We start from the raw sequence: 21045 nt of genomic DNA on the forward strand, positions 1-21045 counted from the left end.
CATCTGTCTTGTCACTGAGGTACCTTCTGGAGTGTAGCACAGTGCCCGCCACATAGTACATATTAAGAAAATTAGCAAATGGATAGATGGAAGGATGAATTAAAAAGCTTGGATTTAATGGTGGAGGAACAGAGGGGCAGAGGAGGTCGGCCAGAGGTTAGAAGCTCCCAACTTCCAGTTCCCAACAGACAGTTTAGGGGTCTTGCTCTGGAAGCCCAAGCTCAGGAGCTGGTGCCCTCCTCGGTGACCCAGCACTGGCCTGTCTACACCTCATTGGGGTTGTCCTGGTCGGCATAGATGAGGAAGCCCGTGAAGAGGCTGTCGGTCCAGTATGGGTCATAGAAGAGCCCATTCTGCTCTGAGTAGAAGATCTGCAGCCAGACCTCGTCACCCTGCTTGAGAGCCAGGATGGTGGAGCCCGAGGCCACATCGTGGTTGCCCGTGTTGGCGTCGAAGGTCCGGATGCGGTACTGGCCGTTGTGCACCAGGCCGATGGCCAGGTGCTTGTTGGCCAGCGTGATATCGTAGGTGAAGTAGTAGATCCCTGGCACGCCGCAGACGAACTTGCCACTGGATGTGTTGTAGTGGCCGCCCTCGTTCATCAGGATCTTGTCGAACTTGATGGGCAGCCGTTCCCTTGGGTAGCTCTTGGTCACTGCCACGGAGAAGGCTGACTTGGCGTGGCCACTGCCGCAGCTGCAGGGGCCCGGGAGTCCGGGCTCCCCCTTCTTGCCCTTGGGCCCCTTCTTGCCCGGTGTGCCATGCTTTCCTGGGGCACCACTGACCCCCTTGGGGCCGCGAGGGCCGGCCCGCCCAATGGCCCCTGCTTTGCCCTTTGGTCCTGGCTTTCCCCGGTTACCTGTCCGGCCAGGTGAACCTGGAAGACAGAGCAGCTGGTGTTACGGAGGGGACCTCAGAGAACTAGGCAGAGGCCGTTTGCCTGGGCTTTCCATCCTTAGAGCACAAGCCTTTGGATAAGGGAAAGAACATGAAGGCTGTGGAGTCGCATAGAAATGGGTGCAAATCCTGATGGTACAACCAGGGGCACTTCTCCCTTCTTATCTGGAAAATGCGAATGTGACACATACCTTCCAGAATCATGTGGATCAGGGCAAAAATAACTTGTAACAATTCACGCCCTCCCCTTGTCCTGCCTTCTAAGGAAGAGTCTGATTTGTCTGCCAGGTCAATCCTTCCCCCGGCTGTGCTGGTAATGGGTTGAGACAAGAATTGCAAGAAGCCTCTTGACTTCAAACCATTGACCTTAGTGAACTCCCTGCCCAGTGCCCAAGATCCCTGCCCACGTGGGCAAGGCTTTTTTTTTTTTTTTTTGCGGTACGCGGGCCTCTCACTGCTGTGGCCTCTCCCGTTGCGGAGCACAGGCTCCGGACACGCAGGCCCGGCGGCCATGGCTCACGGGCCCAGCCGCTCCGCATTATGTGGGATCCTCCCGGCCCGCGGCGCGAACCCGCGTGTCTGCATTGGCAGGCGGACTCTCAACAACTGCGCCACCAGGGAAGCCCCAAGGGCAAGGGTTTTTACAGCAGCATTGCTTACAATAGCAAAACACTAGGAACAACTAAATGCCCAACCAAAGGGAGATAATGAGAAAAATGATGGTCCATCCATTATGTGCAATTCTCTGCAGGAGTTTAAAAAATGAGGCAGATTTGCATGCACTGTTTGAAAACTTCTCTAAACTACACTGTGAAGAGGAACAAGCAGGTGGCAGAAACTTCTTTTTGTTCAGAGGAAACCACAACGCTATTTGTACACCCATTTAAGTGCCTGGCACATAGTAAACACTTGCTAAATACACTTGGTATAGCCTGCAGAACATTTTCACAGTATTACGTTTTCACAGTAATATGTGTCTGCAGAACACCTCTGGGTTTTTAATACCCATACTCTAATAATGTGCATTTCTCTCAATACAACATTTTTTGGTTGATGATTATGTGGGAAACATTTATATTTATGTCCCCCAAACTCAATACAACATTTTATACAAACTGTATCTGGGTAACGACTGGAGTCACATCCAAACACAATGGTGGTACGGTTGATACAACTGGCAGACTGGCAGAGCTGTGGGTAGATGCCAGATGTCAGTCAGGGAGCCTGCTGCTGGAGGGGTTGCCAGGTGTTAAGCAGTATCTTAGCATCACAGCACACAGAGCAAGTGTTCGTTAACCATCCTACAAACTGGGTGATCAGCAGGTAACGTTGCAGGTATTTCACATCGTAACAAGGTACTTGGCTCCTTACTTGTACACATACAGGGATTTTTCTGTGCTTTAGAGTTTTGTGTTAACGTGTAATGCATTTAAGTTTTTCCTATTTTAAGTAACCGGGAAATAGATTTCCAAATAGCATTTTCTCACTGAACATCTAGTTTCCAGCAACGGATTGCTTATGCTGAGTGCCTGGAAGTGTTTGGTATTATGATACATACATGTAACTATATGAAAGAGGCCGGGGAGCTTATACATTTAACCAATTAATAGTGGTTACCTTTGGAGGATGAAAGGAGGATGACGAGGGGTAAGAATTAAGAAGAAATCTTGCTTTATTTATACTGTTTGAATATATTACAATGAAAATGTATTTGTGTAGTATACGTGTAATTAAAAATAAATAAAAGGAATGGGGAAAAAATAAAACTAAGAAAGGTCAAAAAGCTGTTCTTTGAAAAAATGAAAATAAATGAAAGGTGGGAGAAAGGACCATGAGAAGAGGAGGAATAAAGACGGGGTGATTTTGGATTGGAGTTTTTGGGGAAGACAAATAGATAAGGAAGTTTTATGACGTGTTATGGTGTGTGCTTCCTTTTTGATTTCCTTTTTTGAGAAACTTCTGGAAAAGCTGACTTTTACTTGTCAAGACCTTTCTGGAGGTGGGTTTGTGTGTGTATGTCAGGGGGAGGGTGGTTGGAGATTATCCTGTCCTATGACTGGTCCCAGGAAGACCCAGCTTTATCTGGGTTATGTGTGTCAGGACTCTGCATCTCTCAACACTGCCTTCCTTGGTGTGTTGGCTTAATTCTCAGCAGAGACTCAATACATGGCAGAAGAGACAGCCAAAACAGCCCCAAACCTACATCCTCAGAGTTCTTAATCAAGGTGGGGAAAGTCAAGAGCAGAGATATCCTGTTTCTCTTAGGGTTCATAAGGATGATGGATCATGTCATAAAATGTCATGCAAACTCTGGCTGGCTCTGCTTGGAGCACACGCTCAGATCCGAATTGATCACCGTGGTCAGGAAATGGGAACTATGTTGTCCAGTGCCTGACATACTCTGACCCCCCTTAAGTCAAAGCCATTATCATTATTTTTATAGTTATTCTTCTGGAAAGGAGGTGCTTTTGGAGGAATTAATTTGATCTGGTAGGAAAGGGCCTGGATTTGGAGTCTGCTACCAGCCTGTGGTGTGAGCTCAGCATGTCTATTAAGGGGCAACTACCATTTATTGTATGTCTACTCTGAGACAGGTGCTTCACATGTTATTTTATTTCATCTTCACTGCACCCGTGTGAGGTAGGTCCTGTTATAATCCCAATTTTAGAGAAGAGGAAACTGAGGTTTGGAGACGGGCGAGGTAATTTGTCAAAATTGGTATCCAGGTTTGTTACAAAGTTTAAGTTCTTGCAGCTACGACGTGCTGTTCTCAACTTAATCATTCTGATTTTGTGTCCTCATCTGTAACATGGGGATAATAAGAATACCTCATCCATAGGATGGTATTGCTATACCAGCAAATGAGCAGCATACTCAAAAGTGCTTTGTCAATGTTAAAATGCCATACAAATAAAAATTATGATTTCACTAATGCTCGAAATGTACACTTTGGGATGCTGCTGACACTGAAAAGTGCTTGGTTACTAGGGTAAGCGTTCAGAGATATAAGGAATGTCAAGGATGAGAAGGGCTGTAGACAGTATCCAACTTGTCTGCTACCTGCCTGGCACCCCTTCCTTCGGGAAACTGCCCTTCACTACTTCATGTGGTCCTAGGGAGGCTGTCAGTCACAGTGGCCAACTGCCGTCACCACACACTCACACACACCAAGGGGGTGGGCACTTGACCCAGTCCTAGCAAATGGTGGTACCTCACCTCCATAGTCAAAGGGATTGGTCCAGGATGCACATGTGATCAAGGAGACTCAGTCATCCTGAGAATTGCTCTGTGGATCAAGCCATGAGGAGGTAGGCTTGAGCCCACCAGTGGGCGTTTCATAACTTCCAACCTTTATGAGAACAAAACCAACACACCGAGAGAAGCAAAGCCTTGACAACAATATTTGAGCTCCTAGACCCAGCTATTCCTGAAGCTCAGCTCTTGGACTTACTAGTTGTATGAGCCAATAAATTCCATTTGGGGCTATAAATTGGGTTTCTGTCACTTGCGACTGAAAGAGTTCTGAATAATATTTCAGGAGACTTGCTTAAAGTCACTCAGCAAATCAACGGTGCAGCTGGGGCAGGAACAGAAGATCTGATGCTCACTGTTCCTTTCCAGAGAATATACTGCTCTGTTTTTTAAAGACACATTAATTTGGTTTACAATGAAATGGAATTCACATTAGTTTTCATAACTTTGCAAACCCCTTTCGTGTCAGATGTTGTCAACCCCAGGTGGGGACAGGAGAGACAGGCACTGGGCTTCTTACCTTCCTCTCCTCTGTCCCCCCGGTCCCCGTCCTGGCCATCCTGGCCATCTTTGCCTGGAAAGCCCATCCTTCCGACCATTCCTGAGGTCCCTGGGGATCCTGGGGGGCCCGGTGGGCCCTGGGGGCCAGGCAGGCTGCAGATGAGTTGAGGGGAGCCCTTCTGGAAGTCCCTGCGGGCGAAGGCACCAAGCAGCGGGTCGGCCGCACACGGAAGGGCACAGGCCAAGAGCACCCAGGGGATCATGGTGGTCACCTATGGGAGGCAAGAGAGCTGTGAGCTAACTGGGGGTCAGTCAGAAAGGCATCAAGAGGAGGAGAGGGCATCTGGGAGAGACACAGTTACATTTCTGATCCTTCCTATCTCCCACATCACATACAAGTAGCTGGACAGTGTCATCACATCTTGAGGACATATTTGGATGAGCTGAGTCATGGACTCAGAATACCCTTGGGAGGGCTCCTGCAGGGGAGGCACATGTCCTCACACTGTCACGCTCCAGAGTGGCAGGACTGACAGCCCAGTGACAGCTGCTGGGGAGGAGCTGTGGATGGAGAGAAACGATCCATGGTTTCATTCAAATATGTGGCATGAATGGAAAGTTACAAGTTATCAATACTTCCAAATGCAGGCGGTGATTTGCAATTAGGCTGCCTCTCCCAGAGGATTTGGGGCAGCACATTGGTGGGTGAGAAGTGAGGTGTCAGCTCTGAGCGAAGGTGCCCCAAGCCTCAGCAGCACCGGTGGGCCGTGGGCACAGCTCCTCTGTGGTGGGCTCCCTGTGCACTAGGCCTGGGCTAAGAGTTTTCCACACGTTACTTAATCTTTACCGAATAGATACGGTAAATAGATACGCATCCTTACCGAATAGATACGGAGAGGAAATGGGGGCTCAGAGAAGTTCACAGCGTGACTAAGTGAGGCAATTAGCAGTTGGCAGGGCTGGGATTTGAATGAGGCTGTGCAAATCCAGAGCTTGTGTGCTTTGCTTCAGGCTACACTGCTTTTTTTTTTTCTTTTTTCCCAGTTAAAAAATAATAAAAATGATACACTCACATTGTTATAAAGTCAAATAATACCATAAAGCTTATAATGAAAAATTGTGTGTGATCTTCCTACCCACCCCTCAACCCTCCCCCGCTCCAAACTCTTTTGGGTATTTCTTCTGGCATTTACTGACATTAAAAGACAATATGCTTACATGGTTTCTTTTTATCAATTTTGGACATTTCCTTTTGAACTCCTGTATGTGACAGATGAGGATTCAGCCCTCTCCCGTCACTCTAGGACCCTGTTTTCTCTCCCCCGTGCAGTTCAGATATAATCTTTGACTGAATCAAAATTCACTCTGAATTATTGTGTCTTGTTTACTGCTAAGCTAAGCACTGAACTATAATTATACCTCCTTTCTTATACACACTTTTCTTACTGGAGATATTAATAATTTTATTTGCTTAGTTCTCTACGCCACTATTTTCTACATTATCAAACGTATCAGATAATTTACCTCTTCCATTTATTTTCCTAAAGACATAAGTCCTGGAGCCCTCCATTCTCTTTGTCCAACCTTTGTACATGCTAAGCTGTCATCCCAAGATTTTCCTTTATAACCATCATGGAAATTGTCTTTGCCTCTCTCCTGCGTTGTATCTCCTGCTTTACGAATCCCATGTCTTTCTCTTATTTTATTTTATTTTTTCACTCTCTCATTTTGGTGGCACATTTGGTGTAATAGCTTCCTGGAAAAGACGTGTGGGATGTAATTTTTTGGGGGACAATTTGCAAGCCTCAATATGTCTTAATTTCACACCATGTCCTTAAGGCTGGGGCATGATCACACCAGAGACCAGAGTGTTATGTGCCCAGACATTATCTACCTCCAGCCCCTCACCGGGAAGTTGCAGAAGCCAAGGTCCAGAGCAGAAATAAGCCACTTGTTCAAGATCTCTCAACAAACTGGCTCAGTCACTTGGTGACCAACAGCCTCTCTCCCTGGAATGAAACCAGGAGAGAGAACATTCCAGGTATGACTTCTTGCCTCTAGGGTGAGCTCTGAAGTGGTAACTGGCTTTGTGACTTTAAGCAAGCCCCTTTCCCTCTCTGGGCCTCAGTTCCCCCCACTGAAAAATAAGGGGTTGGTTTCTACACTCGAGCATGCATCAGATCCACCTGGAGGGCTTGTCCAAACCCAGACTGCTGGGTCCCACCCCCAGAGTTTGTGATATGGTAGGTCTGCGTTGCGGCTGGAAGATTTGCATTATTATGTGGTATGTGAGGGACACTGATGCTGTCGGTTCACGGACGCATTTTGAGGACCACTGGACTAGATGATTTCTAAGCCCCTTCACCTCTGATGCTGACTGAGACTTTCAGACTCCACTTGGCCCTCTCTTACTAGATATGAAGTCTTGCTGGCTTCTCCGTTCCCACACAGCCTTCAGCTGCCTCATCACAGCCTTCAGGCATGAGGGGGCTCCCCGCAGCCGTGGCACTGGCAGTAGGGGAGGACCACCGCTCAGGTCTCACCCTTGGAGCTCACAGTTCCCTCCTGGGCCCCCAACCTCCCTTCCCTTCACATGCTGCTTTGCCTGAGGCCTGGGAGCCCGTCCAGACCACTGCGCCACCTCTGGAAACAGGCCGATTCTACCTTTCCTCCTGACCCCTCCAAATCTTTAACCCTGGGAACAGATGAAGGCGAGAGAAGACCAGGCCTCCCCTGCCAGGGAGAGGAGGGGAGACCACAGCACAGCGCTGTGCGGCCACTCGGGGGCCTGGTCTAGTTCCAGCTCCAAGGCTCACCAACCCGGTGACTTTGGATAAGTTACTTTCCTTCTCTGGACCTCAGAGAATAAAGGTCACAGAGGTGTCCCTGGCTAGGTAGAGATGATCTAGTACCAGATACTGCCTTAAATAACATGACATCACATAGTAACAAAGTTATTGTCTTTTCAGTTTCTGTAATCCTGATGAATTGAAGAAAAAAGTTTCCGTTTGGTGATAGTACATTTTTCATGCCTCTATACCCCTTTCTAATATCCCTTTTGCACAAAGAACACTGTCTTCTGTGGCAGTGCACACCCATTATTAAAGAATCTTGAGCAAGGCTCCACAAATAAGCATGGAAACCTTGGAACCCCCCAGACAGGGCCACAGCGCCAGGGACCCTGGGACAGAGCATCTGCTAGGATGCAAGGAAGGCCTGTGGCACAACGTAAAGAAAGGGACTTGACAGGGGCACAGGTTAGGTCTGGGTATCTAGCCCTCGGGAGAGGGTGCAAAGAAAGACTTAGTGGGTCAGGGAAGGAGGGTGTTTAAAATCAAAATTCTCACCTGAGCACCGGGACTCACGAGAGGCTATATGCTCAATTGAGAGGTCAGGCCAAGTGAAGAAATGACAAAGGAAGAGTCTGAGAGCTCATTCCAGAACTCTGGGCACTCTTGGATTTTACTGAATAAAATGCAACCCGTGTGGTGGGGAAGGGGAGGAGGCGTGGAAATGAATCTGAGCCTTGCCTCTGGAAGCTGGTGGGTGGGAAAGTGGCTGGTTGCTGCCTGAAAGGGGGAAGAGAGAGCTCTCAGTTGCTGACTGCCTTCTCGCCTGCCTTCTCGCCTGCCTTCCCTGGTAGACAGAAGGTGCCAGACATTCCGCAGCCCCAGCCGGCCTGAGCTGGAGGCACCAGGACAGAAAGTGAGGGGCCCAGCAGTGATAACCATGCAGGGTGGATACCCGAAAACCAGAAGCTGAGGGTGAGGCCTGGACTTGCCGGCAAAAGAAAGTGTGGTGGCCCGCTTCACGGCTGTTACAGTCAGAGGGCTCAACCTGGGAACCGCCAAGGAGCCCCGCAGAAGGCCCCCAACAAAAGAGACATCCCTGTCTGCCAGGCCCAGAAGGGCCGAGGAGCTTAGCCCTGTTCCTGCCAAGAGACAAGAATCCCCCTGCTGTCTGTCCCTTTACTTCTCCTTCCCCTCGTTCCTTCAGCCTGGAAAGAGGTGAGCTGAGAAGGGGGGCAGGTGGTCCAGCCAGTCTTACACCCGCACTGGGGGACAGGAAGAAGTCTCACCTTTGGTGCCACCTGGGCTCCACATGGGCTGCATATGTGATAGTGGGAGGTGGGAGGCAAACTCCGTGGAAGTTACATGCATGATGGACTTTGGAAAACTGTCCTAGGCACTCCCCAGGCCCCAGGAATCTCCATCTCCTTCCCTTGTCTACTTGATGAGAATCTTACAAAACTGGTCTTAGTGTTACTTGTGAGCTGGGACACATCTGGGGCCCCAGAAGAGAAACCGACTTCTCAAAGCAGGTTTGAAATAGTTTGGAAAGTTGCAACCTGCGAATATTTGGGACAAGGGAGGGAGGGAGGGCGGAGGAAGTGAGCTGAGAGGGGGGCTCACTGAGTGATCCTGCTTAGTGATGCTGGCCCAGGGTGGGCCCCAGTGGCGGGGCGGAGGCTCTGGAACACGCAGGGAGGAAGGGATTTCTCAGAGCTGGAGCCTGGAGGTTCCTGAAGCAGCTCGAGCCAGGAACTGTTTTGGAAATAAAGGCGGGGAGACTAGGTTCTGGTTCCAAACCTAGAGGGAGGGAGCAGAGTGTCTCCTTGTCTCCGGGGCACCTCTGAAAAAACCAGCTCCAAATAGCCTTGCTCCCAGCCTACTCTCCACACCACAGTGGTGAAAAAACCTGGGGATGAGGGCTTGGAGGGGGGCCAAGGCTGCAAGGCATCCAGACAGGTGAACTCTTGCTGGGGCTTAAAAATAAACTTAGAATGACAAACTTGAAGAGAGCCCCAACGGGCCATTTAAGCCAACCTCATTGGTTACTGACAGGGAAACTGAGGCAGAAGCAAACTGACTTAACTGGACACCTACAAACTTCCAGGCACTGTGCAAAGCTCTTTATTGGAATTATTTTATTTGAAGTTTACAATAAACCCTATGAAGGCAGTAAACTTATAGTCCTGTTTTTCAGAGGAAGAAACAGAGGCTTGGGGACTTCCCTGGTGGTCCAGTGGTATAGAATCTGCCTTCCAATGCAGGGGACATGGGTTCGATCCCTGGTCGGGGAACTAGGTTCCCACATGCCGCGGGGCAGCTAAGCTTGCGCGCCACAACTACTGAGCCCGCGAGCCTCAACCGCGAGCCCACATACCCTGGAGCCCGCGTGCCACGACTAGAGAGAAGCCTGCATGCTGCAAAGAAAGATCTCGCATGCCTCAACGAAGATCCCGTGTGCCACAACTAAGACCCAATGCAGCCAAAATAAATAAATAAAATATTAAAAAAAAAAAAAAAAAGAAACAGAGGGCCTGAGAAGTGAAATGATTTTACCCCAAATCACACAATTCGAGTACTGGGGAGAACATTCGAACGTGTGTCTGAGGGGCTCTGAAGACTATATGTAATGTACTATGCCTTGTTCCCTTCTCTGCTATTTTTTTTTTTCCTGTTTTATAGAAAAGTAAACTGAAGCTCAGAGAGGTAAATTTGCTCATGTTTAAACAACTTGTTCATGGCAGAAGTTACATTTGAACTTGGGTTTGGCAGACCTTAACGCCCAAATGCTTTCCATTATGTCAGTGTTTTTTGGATTTTTCTTCCTAAATATCTGAAATTACAGAAGAGACCTTGAAGCATAGGCCAAAGCCACACACAGCAACAGAGAAATTTCTTTGATGCCTCATCTTTTATTATATCATATAAAATACATGGTTAAGAAAATGTAAAAGTGATGCTTTTTCTCCTTCAGGGTACTTGAGATTGATGCTTGAGGAAACCTCCTGTCCTTTGAGAGGCCCACACGTGGTTTAGCCAAGGTGATGGGGAGCAGCCTCTGAGCCCTGACATCCCACCATTGGGATGCCCCTTTGGAGTATTAACGGGGTGTGAACCAAAAGACCAGGGTGTACAAAGCACCTCCCCTTCAGCCTCATCACCTCATTCCTTGCTTAGAGCCGTCGAGAGCCTCCAGCCTTGTCTCTTGCTGCCTCCACTGGCACTCTCCAAGCCCAAGCCAGAGAGATCCTTTACAAACATAACTCAGCCACATCACTTCCTGGACGGTCTTGCTCCAGTGGCTGCTGGCTGCACATAGCAAACCCTTGATGCGGCCCTAAAGGAAATGGCCCCCTGCCTCCATCCTAACCCTGGTTCTTCCCCTCTCTTCCTGCACTCCCCCCCATTTCAGGCGAAGCTCCATTTCACCCTTTTGCCTGCAACCCGGGGGCCCACCCTCTTGGCATGCTGGCTCTTTATCTATTGTGTTTCAGTTTAAATGTCACTTCCTCCAAGGCCTTCCTCTCAGACAGCTCTCCCTTTGGAGCCCAGCTCCTTGTCCTGTCTTTCCAGCCCTTACATCTCGCCTGTATTCACTGCATTTGTCTGCTTGCCCACTTACTGGGCCTCTCCCGTTAAAATGGAAGCCCCATGGGAGCAGGGACACCAGCTATATCCCCAGGGCTTCCAACTTCTTTGCTCACAGTGGGTATTCAAGAAATATTTGCTTGGTTAATGCGTGTTTGAGACCCAGACTCCGCCCTGAAGAAAATTCACGGTGAAGAGAAAACAAGGCTGTGGCCTAAATCCAAAAGGGCCCTGATACCCCTGGATTCAAAGAAGTTTTCTCCTTTCCCCAGTTTTTCTAACCCAAACCCGATCCAATTCTAATCCCTCCTTCCTTTGACCTCCTGGAGCACAGGGCCCCTACTCCCATTCCAGGGAGGGGGCTTGCAGAATATTTTGCATACAGCAGGTACTCCATAAATGTCTGTTCAATTGATAAGAAAAAATAAGCATTAGTCCTTCTTCACCTTTAAAAAAACTATCTTAGTTCCTAAATTGTCCTTGCTGGTGTAAGTTGACCAGGGAAGGCTGCCTGCTTTCCTGCTGAGGGGAAAAAAATGTTACTTGGCTCAACCCCCAAAATGGAATCAGGAGGTGCTAAGCTGGGATGAAGTTCTTTAGTCTGGTTTTAATTTACCCAGTCCCTGGGTTCCTCATCTCTGAGTTAAGTAGCTCATGCTTCGTAAAGACAAGGGTTCTAGGAAAACACTAGACGCTGAAAGGGCCCCAGCCTGAGGTCCCCTGTCGGAGGCGGAGCCTTCCTCCTCCTTGCTCTTGCCCTTAGCTCTCAGGACATGAACCCCTGGTTCCCTCCCAAGGGCCCTCTATTCAGACTGTGATTTGAGAAGGGCCAGCAGGGCGAATATGGGTCTCTCAATGCCTCTACCGGAATGTGGAAACTCCAGGGACACTTGTCTGGGCCTTGAGCAACGTGGCTGAGCCTGAGTTCTGCACAATCTCCCTTGGAGACCGGAAGATATAAATTGTGCTCAAATAAATTTGACCTGTTGGTTATGAGGATGGACACACTGACAGGTAGGGATGGTGTTTCACTCAGTGACTAAGAGCTGTGGGAAACACAGCCACTTAGTTTCCTCAACTATATCCAATGGAATAATAGTATACCTACCTCATGGAGTTCATCCAGGAATAATAAGATAATGTATTCAAAGCTTCTAGCCCCGAGTGTGACACAGTAACCCTCTCCCTCAGAAGCCGTCAGATAGCTGCCTGCCCCATGTTTCAAGTCTCAGGGCTAATACTTCCTCAGAGAGGCCCACCCCTGCTTGTTTGCTCAGACCACCCTGGTCCTCCTTCCAAAGCACTTGGCCCGAGTTGTGATTATACATTTTTTGTTCCTTGGCTCATTAACTTTCTGTTGTCTGTCTTCGCCCTGGAGTGGAAGGTCCAGGAATGCAGAGGCCCTGCCTGTCTTGCTCTCTGTTATGGCCACAGCTTAGCACAGGGTCTGCCCTGCCCACAGTAAGAGCTCAACTCACAGCTGTTCAATGGCCTTGAATGAAATGGTCACTCGTGTAACAAAAGAGCAAAGGGAGCAAAAGGATGATGAAACCACACTTGGCTACTGAGGGAAACCCAAGGAGAACACTGGTCTTGGATTCAGAACATGTGGGTCCCAGGCCTGGTTTTATAACTCACTGGCCACGTGGAAAAAGTCATTTCCTCCTAGCCAGGCCTCATTTTCTCACCCGTAAGATGGAGATCATAACCCTCACCCCATCTGCCTTACAGAGTTCTCCTGAGAATCAAACTAGATAACCAATGTTGAAAGCAGAACACGATACGAAAGTTAGAGCCTTGTTAATAATCGTAACTGCCACCAACTGCAGCGGAACTAACAGCGTGCAGTCCTGACCTCCCACTAGGAGCCCCTGGAGTGTTTCAGGTGGAGGACACCTGAGCCTGATGCAGCCGGGCAATTCTCCCTGCGTTTGCAGTTAAAAGGAAAGGGCTGGTGATGGGATTGGGGTGACGCTTGCTCGCAGATGAAGCTCACTGAAAATTCGCTTTGATGGGAAGCGAAATTTCCGAAAACACCCCATGCCCTCCCTGAATTCCAAGAAGCAAATTGGAAACAGCTCCTCTGAGAAGCTGACAGAGGCCAATGGGAGGAGAAAGGGTCTGGCTGCCGCTCCCCCCGCAGTGCTCACGGAGCCAGCCCCCTTTCCTGGGATCTGGAGACCGATGCCCATTTGGAAACACTCCAGCACTGAGTCTACATACAGAGGATTAAAAGTCATGGGGCCCACTTGCCAAGAGGCCTCAGAAAATATTTGATCTGCTGTTTTCTCCTCCCCCCACCCCCGTGCCCCTGTTTTTGGCTCAGTCTAGATAAAGAGGTCCAATACCAAAGCAAGACCTAATGACGGAGCGGGAGCCAGGATCTCGCGAGGTTTGTCTCAGCGGGAACTCGAACGGCACCGCGGAAGTCAGCGTGCTGGGCCCTGCGTTACCGCCACCAAGGTGTACTTTCTGACAGATACGCCCAAACTCTTACACACCAACACGCGTGGCATGTGATGTGGTGGGCGTGGAGCCTACCCTCTGGGTCCCTGGCTGCTTCACTTGGGACTTAAGTCCTCGAAGTGAGGGCTAGAGTCAGGCTCCCGGGCGGCTGAAGCCAAAGCCGTCAAGCTTTGGACCTGCCCACAGCTGTTTTCCGCCCTGGAGACCAACGACCGCAGTGAGAGAAGCAGGCAGCTGACGTGTGGGGTGTGAAGACGGGCGAGGAGGCCCGAGGGTGTTCAGAGCCCTGTATCCAGCTTCTCCTGAGGGCCGGCCTCCAAGTGGCCGACCAGAGCGCTGCCCAATAGGAGGAGGATGTGAGACGCATGTGTCATTTTAAGCGGTCTCACTGCCACGTGAAAAAGGTAAAAAGAAGCAGGTGAAATTAATTTTCATATGTTATTTCGCCCGGTATATCTCAAATATCATCATTTCAACATGTAATCAATGTAAAAATTGTTGAGGCATTTTACATTCTTTAAGTGCCACTAAGTCTTCGAAGCCCAGTGTGTATCTCACACTTGCAGCACTGGCCACGTTTCAAGTGCTTGATAGCCACACGGTGGGTATTGTATTAGATGGAAGCAGAGTTGCTGGAGTTGAAATCCCACCAACTAGCTGTGGGACCTTCTACAAGTTACTTATCTTCTCTCCCTCATCCTCATCCTCTCCAAAATGAGGACGATAATAATAGTACCTACCTTAGAAGGTTTTTATGAGGATTTAATTTTCCTAGAGTAAGGCCTGCCATATGGAAGAGATATAAAAGCATTAGCTATTATTTGTCCTTCTGAAAAGCAAACAAGATGATGGATGTTGAAAGCAAAACATGATACAAAAATTCAGACCTTGTTTAAAATTGTCACCAACAGCAGTTCAGCCAACGGAAAAACACCCTGATCTCCTCCATGAGTCCTGTGGCATTTCAGGTGGAGGCCCCTGTAGGCTCCTAATAAATTCTCCATTTTCAGGTAAGATAGTTTGAGTTTTATTTCTGTCTGTTGCTACCAAAGGAGATGCCTAGGGAGGCTTGGCCTTCACTCCTGCCGTTCCGTCCTGAGGGAAGGATGAGGGTGTCTGGCTTGGCCCTGTACCCCTGATCCACTTGGTTTGTTCAGGCTCCACAGTACAGAGATAGGTGAATCAATGGGAGAGTGTTTATCTCATCAAGTGACAGGAGGCCAAATGGGCTATCACGTATGCAGGTACTTGGTACCATGGCTTGGAAAGACTGCCTAATAAATGGTGTGGCTTATTCTTATTGCCTTGGAGGCCAGATACTGGGGATCTGAAGATGAAAAGATGTGGTTGCTGCTTTTAAAGGGCACACCATCTGGTTATACTGAGGGTCCCACCTGGCCTACCTATACCAGGAGAGAAAGCAAGCCTTGCTCCTCTTTTCTCTTTGATACAGGCTCCCCTGAGGAGCATCCAGGACCATACAGAAGGTAGGGGAAGGAAATTTGGGGGTTAGATGATTCCTTGGAAAGGTGTAGAAAGGACTGTGCTTGAAGATCCAGGAACTGAGGGGGAGGAACAGAGTCTGAACTCTGAAGGGCTGGGGAGAAAAAGCTAAGTTTTTTCTTTTTCTTTTTTTTTTTTTGCGGTACGCGGGCCTCTCACTGTTGTGGCCTCTCCCGTTGCGGAGCACAGGCTCCGGATGTGCAGGCTCAGTGGCCATGGCGCACGGGCCCAGCCACCCCGCAGCATGTGGGATCCTCTCGGACCGGGGCACGAACCCGCGTCCCCTGGATCGGCAGGCGGACTTGCAACCACTGCACCACCAGGGAAGCCCGCTAAGTTTTCCTTGACTTCCCTGGGCTTGCTGGTTTCCATGGAGTCACTTCCAGTCAGGCTGTGATGGGCATTCAGGGTAACTCTAAAGATCTGACACAATGCTAGCCTTCGAGAGCACAGAGCTGAGCTGGTGGTTAAGTAATGGTTAAGAGTCATTTTCTAGCTGTTTGATCTCTGTTAAGTTATTTAATCTCTCAGTTTTCTTGTCTGTGAAATGGGAAAAGCAATGTGTATCGTCTTATTTGAATCATTTGAATTAGAAATAGCATGGTATAAAAAAATTTATTGTTTCACTTTATGTGTGAACGTTTGTCAACAACCTTGCAAGGCTATTCCAATAGGTAAACAGAAATTCTCATGGGTGAACAGAAATACCTGCCATCCTTCAGCTGTATTGAATTACACCAGTTTGAATTATGTGAGGTCTTGAGGAATGTCTCCATGAGTAATTTGATTGCTCATACTTCCATTATAGAGTAACTGTGAATATTAAATAGGACCATTCAGTAACAGCCCACAGTAAGCACTCAGTAGTAGTAGTGTTATTCTGATATAATTGCACTATATGAAAACAATGAGAGATATAATGGGAGAACGAATAATGAGCAGGCCTGGGTCTGCTGCTTCCTCATCTGTAAAATGGTGAGAACAGTGAGCTTGTGAGGAGTTGAACAGTTGTGAGCTTTGGGATAAATGGCACCGAAGGCAGTTGTAACAGCTGAGGTGATTTTACAGCATGGCATGAATGCAAAGGTGCAGGATTTCTACGGGTGTGCCCTACTTTAAACAAGGATGTAAAATTGGAATTTTGTCATTCAGTGATCAGATTTTTGTTAAGATTGTAATGTGCAAGGACCTCTGGCTGAGAACTATGGAAGATGGTCCTGCCACCGAGGAAGTTATAATCTAGACAAGGGGTGACCAGCTGGCTTATCAATGACCTTATGCAAACCATAGACTGCACCATGCTTCTGGTTTTTTTTTTGTTGTTGTTGTTGTTTTTTAACGTTTGAAATTGTTGCCAATGTAAAATTTGGGAGATTTTATGTTAAAATCAAGATTTCAAAATAAAATACCTAGAATAAATCTAACCAAGGATGTAAAAGGCTTGTACTTGGAAAACTGTAAGGCACTGATGAAAGAAAACAGATGGAAAGATATACCATGCTCACGGATGAAAGAATTAATATTGTTAAAATGACCATACTACCCAAGGCAATCTACAGAGTCATTGCAATCTCTATCAAAATACCAATGGCATTTTTCACAGAACTAGAACAAATAATCCTAAAATTTGTGTGTAAACACAAAAGACCCCAAAACAATAGCCAAAACAATCTTGAAAAAGGGGGACAAAGCTGAAGGTATCATGCTCCCTGATTTCAAACAATACTGCAAAGCTGCAGTAATCAAAACAGTATGGTTCCGGCACAAAAAGAGACACTTAGATCAATGGAACAGAATAGAGAGCCCAGAAATAAACCCACAGTTGTATGGTCAATTAATCTATGACAAAGGAGGCAAGAATATACAATGGGTCAAAGACAGCCTCTTCAATAGATGATGTTGGGAAACTGGACCACTTTCTTATACCATGTACAAAAATAAACTCAAAATGGATTAAAGACTTGGAATCATAAAACTCCTAGAAGACGAGATAGGCAGTATGCTCTTTGATATTGGTCTTAGCAATATTTTTTTTTAATATGCCTCCTCAGCCAAGGGCAAAAGTAAAAATAAACAAATGGGACTACATCAAACTAAAAAGTTTCTGCACAGCAAAGGAAAGTATCCACAAAATGAAAAGACAACCTACTGAATGGGAGAAGATATTTACAAACAATACATCTGATAAACAGTTAATGTGCACAATATACGAAGAACTCATACGACTCAACAGCAAAAAGACAACCTGATAAAAATTGGACAGAAGACCTGAATAGACATTTTTCTAAAGATGGCCAACAGACACGTGAAAAGATGCTCAGCATCACTAATCATCAAAGAAATGCAAATCAAAACCACGATATCATCTCACACTTGTCAGAATGGCAGTTATCAAAAAGACAACAAATAAGTGTTGGCCAAAATGTGGAGAAAAGGGAACCCTTGTGCACTGTTGGAGGGAATGTAAATTGGTGCAGCTACTATGGAAAACAGTAAGGAAGTTCCTAAAAAAATTAAAAATAGAAATTCCATATGGTCCAGAAATTGCTCTTCTGGGAAAATGCACATCTGAAGAAAACAAGAACACTAATTTGAAAAGGTACATGCACCCTTATGTTCATTGCAGCACTATTTACAATAGCCAAGATATGGAAGCAACCTAAGTGTCCATCTATAGCTGAATGGATAAAGAAGATATATATAATGGAATATCACTCAGCCATAAAAAAGAATGAAATCTTGACATTTGTGACAACATGGATGGACCTAGAATGGACCTAGAGAGTATTATGCCAAGTGAAATAAGTCAGACAGAGAAAGACAAATACCATATGATTTCGCTTACATGTGGAATCTTAAAAACAAAACAAATGGACAAACATAAAACAGAACAGACTCAGAGATACAGAGGACAAACAGATGGTTGCCAGAGGGGAGGTAAGGGAGAAGATGGGTGAAACAGATGGAGAGTGAGAGGTACAAACTTGTAGTTATACAATAAATAAGTCACAGGAATGTAATGTACAGCATAGGGAATACAGTCAATAATATTGTAATAACTTTATATGGTGACAGATGGTAACTAGACTTATTGTGGTGATTATTTTGTAGTGTGTAAAAATATTGAATCTCTGTGTCGTACATTTGAAACTAATATCATAACTCAATTATACTTCAAATAAAAAAAAAGATTTCCAGCTTTTCTTGAGAATCTGGAGGATCTGCAGCATTCTGGCAGGGCAACAATTGGCTACCTCTTGGACAAGGTGTTATGGGCTGAATTGTGTTTCCCCAGAATTCATATGTTGACGTCCTAACCCCCAGAAGCCCAGAGTGGGACTGTATTTAGATATGAGATCTTTAAAGAGGTAATTAAGGTCAGACAAAGTCATATGGATGGGCCCTAATCCAATATGACTAGTATCTTAATAAGAAGAGGAGATTAGGACATGACACCCAGACCAAGGGATAGCCATGTGAGGTCACAGTCAGAAGGTGGCCATCTGAAAGCCAAGGAGAGAGCCCTCAGAAGAAACCAAATCTGCCATCCCCTTAATCATGGACTTCTAGCTTCCAGAACTGTGAGAAAATACATTTTTGTTGTTGAAGCCACCCAGTCTTTGTGACTTTGTTATGGCAGCCCTAGCAAAGTAATACACAGGACCTATATTCTTCAGTGTCAAGTCTTCACCACTCCTAAATGTCATGCATCCTGTTCACTTATGTATCATGCATGGCCTTTGTTGGCGTATGATCTAGAGGAAGAGGGTATTCTCCATGTGTTTGTTCTGCGTGTATGTTCTTATTTCAAAGCTCTGATGTTCGTTTTCTCCTTTAATTCTCCCCACAGTTCTAAGAGGCTGATGCTATCATCCCCATTTGGCAGGAGAGAATACAGAACTCAGAAAAGTGAAGTCATTTTTCCCAGGTCAAAGCTGGGATGTAACCCAAGCCTGTTGATTCAGGGCCCAGGGCTCGTGCCCCTCTATCACGGCCCCTCTGCTTGGGCACAGGACCCATGCACATAAAGCCTTAACTAACAGGGCAGCTGCGTGTGTGTGTTATAGAAGTAAGCCAGTTACAGCAATGCACAAATCCAAAGGAAGATTATTTCCTTGAAAAAAGATTTGGCATAGAATTCCCTTCAAAAGTAAACCTAGATTAGAATTTGATTAACAGAAATCTGACTTATGCAGGAGTTCGCCTCATGGAGGTAAAGCCAGCTTGGCAGTCCTCTGACCTGGAGGAAGGAGTGGGGGAAGCTGTGAGTATATAAAGGGTCTGTGTTGCCCCATGGTGAACATTCAGGAGTAGAAAGCACCAGACACTGGGACTGTAGGAAAGAAGGTCCAGTCATCTGTGTCCAATCTGCAGGTGAAGATGAGAGGAGGAATAGCAAGATAGGGAAGAATGGAGGGATTTGCAGAGAAAGAAGTAACTTCTTGGGGGAATTTGCTGAATATTTGATGGAGGCAGAGTAGGTTTGAGATGCCCCAGACTTGTGAAAGAAATCTCAATTCATTTGTGTAATGACACACTGTACACGGGAACAAAGTATACGCACATATGGAAAGATGGCCAGTGTACACTGTTAAGTGAAAAAGCAAGTTGCAGCAGGGAATGTCAAGTACGATTTATCCTTGAGTTTAAACAAGATAGACACAGATAAATAGAGATGTGTATGTATGTTTGTGGGGGAAATTCCTGAAAGGACACACATCTTGTTAAAGGGGTTACCTCCCAGAATTGGGAAGGAGTGTGTGACCTTTTACTTTTCACTTTCCACCTTTTTGTACTGTGTGAATTTTTTAAGGTAAGCATTGTCAGTTTTGTATCATTTAAAACAAAAGGTAACCTGAAGGCTTAAGGATTGGAAGACGGTCAAGGCTGTGTCCCTGCTAGGGGATGGGGAGAAGTAAGACATCTGGGAAGAAAGGAAGCCTGTGCTGCTCTGGATGTATTAGAATGAAGGGCAGTAGTGAGGTTCTGGAAAGTGTGGAAGGTTTGCCGAGCGGCAGTTGAAAGTGAGCATACTGGATGTGATTACCAGATAACGGAATGAATCAGAGAAAAGCTGTGCAGATGGGAGGGCAGAAATGGAGGAGCAGAGAGGACTTGGAACACTAACTGAGCATCAGCCTTGGATTGGCACATATAGGACACTGTCGTTGCTATTGCTGCTGGTTCAGTGGGCTCTCTGGGAGATGGCCAGTCTAAGGAGGTGACCCTTGAAGGGTTCCACGCAGGAGAGTTTTGCAGTCAAAGGGTAGAGGACCATTGCACTGAGGTTGTGCAAAGGATTCAGGCTTTAGGCGAGAGGCCTGGGCTGGGAGGCTGCAGGGAGCCAGTGCAACCGTTTAGTTGAGAGGAACAGCCCTGGAATAGGGCAGTGGCAGTGGCAGTGGGGATGGAGAAATAAAAACAAAGTAAATAAGACAAGGCTTGGAGACAAGTAGTGGGGAGGGAGAGTGAAGAGAGTTGTGAAGAAATGGGTGCACATCTCAGCTTGCCTGTCTGTGTGATATACTTGATTAAAGAAATGTTGTCAAGAGTCAATTAGATAATGCACTTGATAAGTAACTATGATTGTTAGCTCGGGTATTGGGCTCAGACTTACCAGGCTTCAAATCCCTTTACCACCAACTACTAGCTGTGCAACCTGAGCAAGTCATTAACGTCTCTGAGCCCGGTGCCCCTTCTGCAGGTGGTGATAACCTGTTGTCATGGAAACGAAAGAGCTTAAGTGGAGGGCTGGCAGGGCCTGGCACAAAATAGGTGCAGGACAAATGGTCGAGCTATTACTATCAATGATAAAACCTCTGAGCACAGAGCCTGGCACACGGTAAGCGCTCAATAAATGTCAATTCATGTTGTAATTCATAAGGCTGCCCGGCCTGCAAAGAGGGGGTGTTGGCAGTACCCTCCCTCCCACCTCCTCCTACCCGCGCCAGCACCGCGTATCCCCCCTCCCCTCCCGCACTTTCCATCCCTGCCGGAGGGTGGCGGAGGTGCGGACTGGGCAGACCGCGCAGACACTTACCCTCAGCGC

At 47.1% G+C, this 21045-nt stretch overlaps 1 protein-coding gene across 1 annotated transcript; it reads right to left on the reverse strand.

The window, feature by feature from the left end:
* Nucleotides 1-248: 248 nt before the first annotated feature.
* Nucleotides 249-20649, reverse strand: C1QTNF2 (C1q and TNF related 2). Its single transcript, XM_024750635.1, has 3 exons — nt 20614-20649; nt 4670-4922; nt 249-877 (listed from the first exon to the last, which is right to left on the reverse strand). Exons 2-3 carry the CDS (start codon nt 4911-4913, stop codon nt 264-266), a joined length of 858 nt encoding a protein of 285 aa, XP_024606403.1. The 5' UTR covers nt 4914-4922; nt 20614-20649; the 3' UTR covers nt 249-263.
* Between the last annotated feature and the right edge of the window lie 396 nt (nt 20650-21045).

The sequence above is a fragment of the Neophocaena asiaeorientalis genome, unplaced genomic scaffold (assembly GCF_003031525.2).
Source record: "Neophocaena asiaeorientalis asiaeorientalis breed wild unplaced genomic scaffold, Neophocaena_asiaeorientalis_V1.1 scaffold527, whole genome shotgun sequence".
NCBI classification, from domain to species: Eukaryota; Metazoa; Chordata; class Mammalia; order Artiodactyla; family Phocoenidae; genus Neophocaena; species Neophocaena asiaeorientalis.

Coding starts and splice junctions, on each gene's coding strand:
- C1QTNF2 (XM_024750635.1), bottom strand. CDS start 4,913: ATGATCCCCTGGGTGCTCTTGGCCTGTGCCCTTCCGTGTGCGGCCGAC. Junction 878..4,669: donor GGGGGACAGAGGAGAGGAAG/GTAAGAAGCCCA, acceptor TCTGTCTTCCAG/GTTCACCTGGCCGGACAGGT.